Source organism: Silene latifolia, chromosome 10 (genome assembly GCF_048544455.1).
Source record: "Silene latifolia isolate original U9 population chromosome 10, ASM4854445v1, whole genome shotgun sequence".
Classification (NCBI taxonomy): domain Eukaryota; kingdom Viridiplantae; phylum Streptophyta; class Magnoliopsida; order Caryophyllales; family Caryophyllaceae; genus Silene; species Silene latifolia.
Window position 1 is genome coordinate 159601808 of NC_133535.1, and position 10774 is coordinate 159612581.

At 40.8% G+C, this 10774-nt stretch overlaps 2 protein-coding genes across 2 annotated transcripts; both read right to left on the reverse strand.

Annotated features, from left to right (window-relative positions):
• Window positions 1-458: 458 nt before the first annotated feature.
• Window positions 459-1412, reverse strand: LOC141608766 (FBD-associated F-box protein At5g22730-like). Its single transcript, XM_074428111.1, has one exon. It carries the CDS (start codon window positions 1410-1412, stop codon window positions 459-461), a length of 954 nt encoding a protein of 317 aa, XP_074284212.1.
• Window positions 1413-5408: 3996 nt separating this feature from the next.
• Window positions 5409-7330, reverse strand: LOC141608767 (putative F-box/LRR-repeat protein At3g58920). Its single transcript, XM_074428112.1, has 3 exons — window positions 6152-7330; window positions 5847-6059; window positions 5409-5531 (listed from the first exon to the last, which is right to left on the reverse strand). Exons 1-3 carry the CDS (start codon window positions 7328-7330, stop codon window positions 5409-5411), a joined length of 1515 nt encoding a protein of 504 aa, XP_074284213.1.
• Between the last annotated feature and the right edge of the window lie 3444 nt (window positions 7331-10774).

A 10774-nucleotide genomic window follows, 5' to 3' on the forward strand; every position in this document is an offset into this window, starting at 1 on the left:
TATTAGTCTCTCCAACTTCAATCCCTCTTAAAGGATGTCTCGAACATTTGACCATATCCGCCAGCTTATTCAGGAAAGGCTGCAAAACAACAACTGTGAGTTCAATGAGAGAGATAGAGCCGAATACACAGCTCATTGTAAGAACCCGTAACACAAAGCAAAAACATGAGCATACCTTAACTTTAAATTTATAATGGCCAGGATAAACTCGCAAACAAATTATAGTAGGGTGCCAAGTCCAGAATAAACCGTTTAACAAGGCTGAAAGCGAGGAGCTTGAGAGTTTCCAATCTGAGATGTCTAACTTCAGCTCTCCGATATCACAAGAGGGTCCAAGTTCAGCAATTCCGCTTTCTTCTTCATCAAATTTGATATCATCATCTTCCCCCGACTTGAAGAACACAATCATAAGAGTTTGTCAGCAAATAAAAACAAACTCATAGTCTAAAGAATTATAGTTAGCTCATTTGCGATACCTTAAATAAGTTTATGGGCAACGTGATTCTTAAAACATTGCAGCGGTTTAGTCCTGTCAAGAGCTTCTTCAATTTGCAAAATCCGCCAACCTCAAAATAACTCGGCCTTATACAGATATGGATGCTACAATTGGCTTGACTACTATTGGTGATAGATAATGACGGGATTATATTGCCCTCATATTTGAACTCCTTCAAACATGGAGCATCAATCACAACATTTAACAAACGGTAGCAACCTTCTAAGCAAATTTGTTTTAGTTGGGTATTCGATATTTTAATACTCGTTAGCATGTCACAATATGCAATCTCCAATTTCTCTAGCGAGTCAAGTTCAGGTAGTAGTTCAGCAAGAGCCTTATTGGTAATAGAAACACTATATACAGTTATAACCCTCAAATTTCTCAATAAACCACGATTTGAGATAATCGGCCATGGGTTGTTATCGTCATCAGGAATATACTCAAAAGACCTAAGACTAGAAGTCTCGAGAATGACTTTCCCGTCTATAGGTAAATCTCCCTCAATAAAGAGATCCTCCAGTTTACTACGACATGGAATCACTATATTTTTGAAGCCAGAGCAATTTGAGAGACTCAAGTCTTTCAGTAACGGACATGAACTAACAATATGAAGTAGCATACGCTCCTCTATGACGACTCGCCATAATTCCAATCGCTCGAGAGACACAAGATCCACAGCTTCATAGTAGGGTATCACAAGATTAGTCCAACAAAGACTTCTTAACGACTTGGCACGAAACAGAAAACGGGGTAATTTGTAGTTAACAGGACCTTGAAGTTCAATTTCCGCAATTTGGTTACGCACGGCTATCTGAAGCCACTCATCAACTTTGCAAGGTAACAGTAAATCAGTAGCCGGAAGATTAAGTCTAAACTTCGTTATACGCAGGTTTTCTTTTGAAAATTTCTGCATTCTAGCATCTATATATTCCAAGTGTCTTGGAATCATTTCCGTTGGAAAATTATAATGACAAAAATCCAGAATTGGGTTTGTAGTGAAGACTTGATTCCATCTTTTCGACAAGACGCTAGTTCTATACGCCTCTTTCGTACCCAAATAAGAAATTATACAATGTATGATAAAATCCGGTAAATCTGAGAGCCTATCCATAGAATTAAACTGCCCGTGTTTTGGGTTATTGCAATCGGTCTTCATATTCTCCGAGGAATTTCGTCAAACAGGTAGTGTAAAACTCCGAACCAAATCTCAAGACTAAGAGTTGAAGAAGTTGATTGATTGAATGTGTGTACTTCATACGGTTTTGTTAATTTGTTATATATAATATGGTAGAGCCAATACAAAAACCTAAGGGTATAAGAATTCTAGAACAAGGAAAGTGTATTAATAAATATACAATAGGAAAGTGTATTAATAAATATACAAAACGGTTTTGTTATATTATATAGTAGGATATAAATTAATAATAGTGTATTAAAAAAAATAGAAATTAATAATAGTGAGCATAAGTTGGTGATTGAATGCCTCATTATTCAAATCCGCCAGCCCCTTTCGTAACCATAAACGAAATGATAAGATGGAGGATACAGTCTGCCAAATCCGATAGCCTATCCATGGTATTTAATTGCGCACCATTTTCAGTGAGGAATTTCGTCGAACAGTTGGTGTGCAACTGCTAAACCCTAATTTATTTTATATTTGATTGCATTTCTATTAGCAAAATTGGGATCTTCTGAGAAAAATGTTGGTATAATTCATTGTAATCTTTTAGAGGGCGATGAGGATTTTCCGCCAAAATTGAGTAGAAGGTCCGACAAAATTCCCGCCAAAAATGGGTAACATGTTTTGTTTTTCGTTTGTAGGACCAACCTGACAATAGTTTACATTTGCTTTATTTCCCTTTACAAAATATAGCAAAGGTAAACTATTCCTTAACTTCACACCGTCTTTATATTAATCATAAGGGTTATCAAAGCGACCCGATTTCCTTACACTTATGATAATTAGTACTTAATAAATTTTGCTAGTTCGAGATAACAAAGTTTTAGAGGGTACTTAATGCTTAGAATTAAGTACGTATCACGAGACCATAAGTGATTAGTGATGCGAAATAACGCAGCGGAATAATACAAATAAAGATATTTGTCGTAACTAGACCTATAGCTACGTCAATGGTGATTGTATTCAAGACCTATTGAATACGAATCGGGTTAAAGTTTGAAAACGCGTCAAACAATAACAAGGGTGAATCGAACGCGTCAATTCAAGAACAATCGAACGTTAAAATAACGTAGCAATTGAAACAATTTGATTTCTTTTCTTTGACTTTTGTATATCCAAAATACAAATAATCCATGGCTATAAATAGCCTAGCAACACAGCCGTTTAGGTAGAGGTGGCAAACAATGACACGACACGAACCCGACACGAAAATAACGGGTTTGGGTTGAGACTTAATGACCCATTTATGTAAGTGGGTCGACACGAACACGACACGATATTTAATTGAGTTGGGTTAGGGTTGACCTCTCTAAATACGAACCCGACACGAATGACCTGTTTACTAAATTAATCCTAATTTTTCTTGATTCTCCATCACATAAATATACTTAAACTTTCAAAATATGGACGTGACACGAAAACACGACACGAACCCGACACGAAATTAACGGGTTAGGGTTGAGGCCTTATGACCCATTTATGTAAGTGGGTTGACACGAACACGACACGAGATTTAATTGGGTCGGGTTTGGGTTGGAGGGATTGTGACCCGTTTACATGTGACACGAACACGAACCCGACACGACCCGATCTATTTGCCAGGTCTACGTTTAGGCCTCTTCACATCTCCCTAATTATGATAATAAACTAGTTAATTAAGGCTTCTAATTATAGCAATTAAATCCTACATAAAATACCATAAAGCTAGTGAACTAAATAGAATAATCAATCCCTTTATTATCATCCAATGAAGCTCACTCGTTTAACGAAAGCTCGAAATACATTTAATCATTCTCGAGAATAATTAAACTGATTTCCGACTTTCAATGAACTCGTTCCTTCATTGACCCGTATCCCAACTCGTATCAATTAGGAATTTTCAATTTTATTTTTTTTAGAATTATGTGGTATGCGGATTTAAACTTCAAAACACATATCCGATAATGTTCTATAAGTTAGTTTTAAAATAATCACAGTTATTAATCCGTACAAAGCACGGGCTTTCAAACTAGTAAAATAATATTTACTGCCAATGATTATTACGGAATACTTCTTTGGTGAGGGCAAGTAAAATATATTTGTGTTACCGGCTACCGGTAACTATTGTGTGTAAAGATCAGAGAAAATTTACCGCCAAAACTCAGGGACGGATCCAGAATTTGAGTAAAGGGGGGCACATTAAAAAAAAAATACGGACAACATTTATATTAAAATGAGACCAAGGAAATTACCAGTAATAACGACATCAGTAAGACTCAAAAGCAGTTCTAACACAAGTACGAAAGGCTTCTACGCTATGAACTGTATTATTCTCGCTTACCGAACCTCTCTGTTCCGTTCCTCATTAGAGGTCTATTTAGGATAAATACTCCACAATATGAGGAATTGCTTCCCGTTAAATTTGATATAATTATTGATTATAAGGGTTTCGTTTGATTAGTCGAACAAGATATTCAAGATACACCAAGCTATACTTCATACTTGTTAGGAAGTCTGATAAAAGTTCGTTCCATGTAGAAATTAGAATGGTCTACATGGCCGAAGGATAAACATGGATCAAATTTCAATATTCAAGCACGTATTAGAAGAGCTTTCTCTTGATATACTACCCTTTTCAAACGAAAGGTATATCGGATAAGTATTCTAAGCTATTATTTTTCATCAAATGATTCAATCTACAAACAAACAAATTAATTGCTATGTAGTAATAGTATGTAAGTGAGTGATTTATTGAGAAAAATGAGATAATTAACCAAATAATCAATCTACACTAACTCAAGCCAATAATTACACAAATAGATAAATAAATTTACAAACTAATAAGAACAAATTTGGATCTAGGTTTTTGGGAAAAAATTAATCAAACTAATAAGAACAAATTAATTGAATTTGGGGAACAAGTTAATCGAATTAATCAAACTAATAACTAATAAGAACAAATTAATCGAATTAATCAAAACAAGCAACAACAAATTAATCGAATTAATAAGATTATAAGACCACATACCGACTAGTCGACTATCGCGAGTGATAGAGTGAGCCGTGAGGCAGACGGTGACGCCGTGACGGCCAGAGGAAAGATGAGCCAAGGAGGAGGCCGGCGGCAAGTGGTGGTGTCGTGGTGGTATTGTGGTAACTGGTAAGTCGATTATTGTCTTATAGTTTGTGTTTGTGTTTATCAATGTTTGTTTTGTTTGGGTTGTGTTTATCGCAGTCTCTCTCTCTTTTTTTCCAGTTTTTTTTTTTCTCCTCCTCCTCACGTGAGGGCACGTGCCCTCACTTAATGACTGGGTCAACACGAACACGACAAATTGTAACAAACCAAACAACAACTTAACCGGTTCTTAGGAAACTCGATCTGTCGAAAACATATAGAGGAATGAGCAAAACCAGGGCAGAAACTCCGGTTTGCAGGACGACATGGGTCCTTAAAGCATCAACTTTTCCGGTTCTTAGGAACTTTGTCGGACGAAATATGTCGCATTGAAATACAATAATGGTGTCTTTCATTGTTAGATAACCTTGAAAACCAAAAAAATTCAACATTGTTTTGCTATAAGCCTATAACTCAAAATCTTGGGTATCATAAGAAATCAAGAAAAAACAAACTGATAATAAGCTTATTGAAATTGTGATATCTTGTTTGACACAATGTTTTGTCAACCTGTTAACGTCGTACTATACGAAACTTGCAGCACCATCAACTCGAGACTGAGAGACTGTAATTCTTCACCAACATAGTCTCAACTGTACTTCGAGGTACCGAGAGTGATTATTAGTCTCTCCAACTTCAATCCGTTTCAAAGGATTTCTCAAACAGTTGACCATATTAACCAAGTTATTCAACAAAGTCTGCAAAACAACAACAAATTGTGATACCAATAAAAGAGATAGAGCCGAATACAGAGCTGAATATAAAACCCGTTACCAAGCATATATATTGACCCAAGTTTCCTTCGTTGATCAATGTCTAATAAACTCGGATTAGAAGTTAATTTGTTACCATTCTGAAGGTGAGATCTTACCATGGTTACTCTGTGAACTTACAAATGTTCGACTTTGGTTTATTAACCTTGTTACGAAAGGATACACATTTGCATAAAGAAAAAGCAACTAACCCTAATTCGATTGAAAATAACAAGAAGCGTAGCAAAAACATGAACCTACCTCAAGTGTCAATTTATGACAACTAGAATGAACTCGCAAAGAAATTATAGGAGGGTGACAAGTCCTGAATAAACCATTTAAAAAAGCTGAAAGCGATGAGCTGATTGAAAGTTCTGAATATGAGTACAGGTTTAACTTCAGCTCTCCGATATCACAAGGTGGTCCAAGATTTCCGTCTTCTTCTTCTTCTTCTTCTTCTTCTTCTTCATTAGACTTGAAGAACACAATCATAAGAGTTTGTAAGCATAGCCAATGAAAACATCAACTCATAGTCTAAACAATTAATTATAGCTCATTTCCAATACCTCAAATGGTTCGTCGTCCAACATGATTTTCAAAACATTGCAGCTGTTTAGTCCTTTCAAGAGCTTCTTCAATTTGAAAAATCCGCCAGTATCAAGATAGCGAGCCTTTGTACGGACATGGATGTTACAATAATTGGCTTGACTATGAATGGTGATAGATAAGGGCCGGGGTATTTTGCCATGAAATTTGAACTTCTTCAAATTTGGAACATCAATCACAATATTTAACAAATTGTTGCATTCATAAAAGCAAATTTGTTTTAGTTGAGTATGCGATATTTTGATACTCGTCAGCATCCGACAGCCAATAAACTCCAATTTCTCTAGCGAGGTGAGTTCCTCCTGTAGTAGTTTAGCAAGATCCTCGCCTGTAATAGAAAGACCAGTTACAAGCAGATGCCTCAAATTTCTCAATAAACCATGATTTGAGATAATCGGCCAAGGGTTCACGCCGTTGGTATTGTAATCAAAAGACCTAAGACTAGAAGTCTCGAGAATGACTCTCCCGTCTTCAGGTACGTTTCCCTCAATATAGAGATCCTCCAGTTTACTATGACATGGAATCGTTAAATTTTTGAAGCCAGGGCAAAATGAGAGAAGCAATTTTTTCAATAACAGACAGGAACTAACAATATGAAATAGCATACGCTCCTCTACAACGACATTACCTAAAACCAAAGACTCGAGAGACACGAGATCCAGAGCTTCATAGTAGGGTATCTTTACATTAGCAATATCAAGATCTCTTAACGACTTAGCACAAAACAGAAACCGGGGTAATTTGTAGTTAACAGGATCTTGAAGTTCAATTTCCGCAACTTGGTTACGCACGGCTATTTCAAGCCATTCGTCAACTTTGCAACCCAACAGTAAATCAGTACGTCGAAGTGCAAGTTTGAACGTCTTTATACGCAGATTTTCTCTTGAAATTTTTTGCATTCTAGCATCTATATATTCCAAGTATCTTGGAATCATGTCCGTTGGAAAATTATAATGATAAAAATCTAGAATTGGGTTCGTAGTGAAGACTTGATTCCATCTTTTCGACAAGACGCTAGTTCTATACGCCTCTTCCGTATACAAATAAGAAATTATCTGATGTATGATAAAATCTGGTAAATCTGAGAGCCTATCTATAGAATTAAACTGCCCATGTTTTGAGTTATTGCAATCGGTCATCATATTCTCCGAGGAATTCCGTTGAAACATGTAGAGTGCACTCCGTATATGTAATGTGAAGGATGAATGACTTGTATTATTTACGAAACATGAATACAATATTTATAGTAGGTTACAAGACTAGGATGCTAGGGTTACATAATTACAAAATAAGGAATACGAGATATACACAAGATACGGAAAGATACAAGGCGAGATATAGGAAATATATACTGTTCCGGGTATAATTCCAGAGCAGATATTTGATACCACTTGTAGCTAGTAGAATGATGTCCTTGCTGGAATCCTTCCTGCGGTCTCCTGAAACGATGAACAAACTGAGGGCTCGGCTTTGGCCGAGCGTACTCACTCCGACGCTCAAGTCAGTAAACTTAGAGAGGTAAGTTGTTGTTACTTGGCTAAGAGTGTATTGTAGAGAGATAAGGAAGATATTACCAGATGAATAGTGGTTATTAGGTCAATTTGTGGATCCTTTCCTCAATGAAGGTTGAGGAGTATTTATAGGCATTCACCTTTTGTCACGTAGTGGCCAAGTGGCCAAGTGGCTCATTAGGTGGAAAGACCGTTGTACCCTTGGCCGATGGACCTGTGGTAGGCTCGCCGAGGGTCTTGGATATGAGTACGCGCATGTGTGTCCCGGCTGGCTAGTTGTCTGGCCGAGACCCAGGTGACAGGCCGATGGATTGTATCGGCTAGGCTGTCTAAGTCGTTGACTTTGCTATGGATACCCTTGACCTTGCTCAATATGTTGACTTGGTCAGCGGTGCAGAATATGCCCCATCAATTTGCCCCCAGCGTAGTCTATGCCGTGGCATGGGCTCCGATGTATGTTTTCGCGTATATTCTGCGCAAGTATTTTGCAAAAATTTTCTGCGTCGGCTTCTTCTGATGCATCGGCTTGTCATTCGTAGGCCTACCATATCCCCCCTCCACATGGATGCGTAAAGGGTATCCGATGTGGGAAAGAATGATGATGCCGGCCGAGACCAGGGCTGAGAGTGCCGGTTATTTCTGATTGCCCCCGGCCGGTGCTTCATGGCTTGGTCGATCATGTCGATCATGTGGCCGGCGGAGAGCGGGTGCTTAGGAAGCCGTTGAGGGAGATGAACAGGCGGAGAGATGTGAATGGGCGTGTTGAATACGCTTGGTAACTGTAGCATTGATTGACATTCAACTGTTGCAACGATTGACATTCCATGGTTGCATGTCTGACACGTGTCTGCTTGCTGATTGGTTGACGCTTCATGGGCTGTGCCCTGATTGGTCCTTCTTCATGGGCTTTTCCCTATAAATAGGGCAGTTTATTCCGTGATTTTGGCCATTACTTTCATTTCCTCAAATTTTCGAAAATTTTCTCCCAAAATCTTCATCTCTCTAAACTTTCAAAGGCTTTCTCTTCTTCAAATCTTCGGTCTTCGATCCGGCGAGCGTGTTTCTTCAAGGTAATCAAACAAATTTTCTTTTATTTCGTTGGTAATTTGTTGTGACCATGTCTTCTGCTGATGCTGGGACCAGTGCTCCTGCGCCGGGGGGTTCCTCGCCGCGTCTCGACGAGGAGGGGATGCTAGAGGCCGTCCCGTTAAGACACTGGGGCCCTAGGTCTCCTTCTCCCGTAGCTGATTCGCCCCTCGTGGAGGGGTTGGAGGATGAGGATGATGCTGATGTTGTTAATGATGGTGGTGATGAGAGGGCTCCCGTTGATGGTGGAAGGACGGCTATCTCGGATCATGGTGAGGCTTGCACGACTGGCCTCGATCGTGCATTTACAAATAAATTCGCAAGCAGCTCCGGAGAGACTCTCTTCGGAGATCATTTCTTCTTCGGTGAGGGGTATGAAATTGTTATCCCTAAGGAGGGTCAGGCGGTCTGCTGTCCTCCCCCGGGTCATATCGGCGTGCATATTAGGCATCTGGAGTATGGGCTCCGGTTTCCTCTGAATGAACATGTCATGGCCATCATCAAAGCTATGAACGTTGCCGTGGCCCAATTGCATCCATTGGCCATGAGGACGATAGTCAGCTTTGTATGGATCTGTCTCTTTAGGGAGGAGGTCCCATCAGTTAACTTGTTTCGTCGCCTCCATAGTCTTCGGCCGTCAAAATCTGGCAAAGTGGGGTGGTACGGCAACAGACGAGACGGAGCCGTGCTATGTCACCGTGAACAAGCTTACCTCTTGCAAGGACTGGCAGGGGCGATGGGTGTACGTCCGAGTGCCGGAGGACTACCCATTGCCTCGGTCTTTCCAGAGCCCCGTTTACTTACGGTGTGAGACCCGGGAAGAGTATGAGAGACACGTCTCCCAGGGTAGCAAGGTTAAGATGGACGCTTCGTTTGTCTCTCTTACCTCGGATGAGGAGCGGGCAATGCGGCTATTTGATGCTGAGGAGGGATGGCTGCCCCCGACTCAGATTATTCTTCAGGATGAGCTGCTATGCCGCGTCGGCCTCATACCGGCCCTCAGCTGGGGTGAGTGGGGTCGGTGTGAGGCCCACCTTTGCTTGTTATGTTCCTTTTTCAGAGCCTTGTTTTCCTTCCTTTATGTAACCCTTGTTTGATTTCTTGCAGATCGGTTTGGGCGGGATCTGTCTGAGAAGGACTTGAAGAGGCTAGGGCTTGATAAAGACGAGAAGGTTGTTTCTCGGCATCCTACGGCTGATCCGAAAGATCGCAGGCTAGCCCCCAACGAAATCATGGAGAAACAGACGAGGGGGTTAGATCGGGAGACGGCCAAGACACGGGTTCTTGGAGGCGTGCCGAAAAGATCGAAGAAGGCAGCGTCCAAGTCGGCGGCGGTGTCAACGCCAGCTCCTTCTTCGACCCCGGTGGTCCAGGTTGATCATGTGGAGGTGATCAACATTACTGAGGAGGAGGTGGCGGTTGCGAAGGTCCACTCTCCGAAGAAGAGGAAAGATCCACCGCCTGCTTCCACCGTTGCTGGGGAGGAACCTGCCTCTACCAGCCCTCAAAATAAGAGGGTTCGAACTGGTACGGATCTAACTTGTGGTTCGGATTTAGCCGGTTCGTTGGGCGTTCCTGATGACAGACTTTCCGATGTATCAATGCATGGTGACATGGATGCTCTGTGTAAATTTTTTGTAGATCCATCATCGGCAGCCGGCGTTCTCACTGAACGGCAAGCAGGGAAGCAGCCTGAGGAGGCGACTGAGAAGGCGGGTGACACGAATGTCACCGTTGACTCCACACCCCAGAAGGCTACTCCTTCCGAGCTCGTGGCGGAGGGTGAGAGAATATACAAGAGGTTGGGGAAATGGAGCCGTCTAGCCGCCTCCCTCATCATGGAGCAGGAAAAAGCCGCGGCCCAATCTGGGCCACTGATTGCAAAGCTCAAGCTTGATATCTCTGCTGCGAAAGGGGAAGCCGGGAAGGCTAAGCGCGATCTCGTTGCTGCCGAGAAGCGTGTGGAGGAGGTTGAGAAGCTGCTGA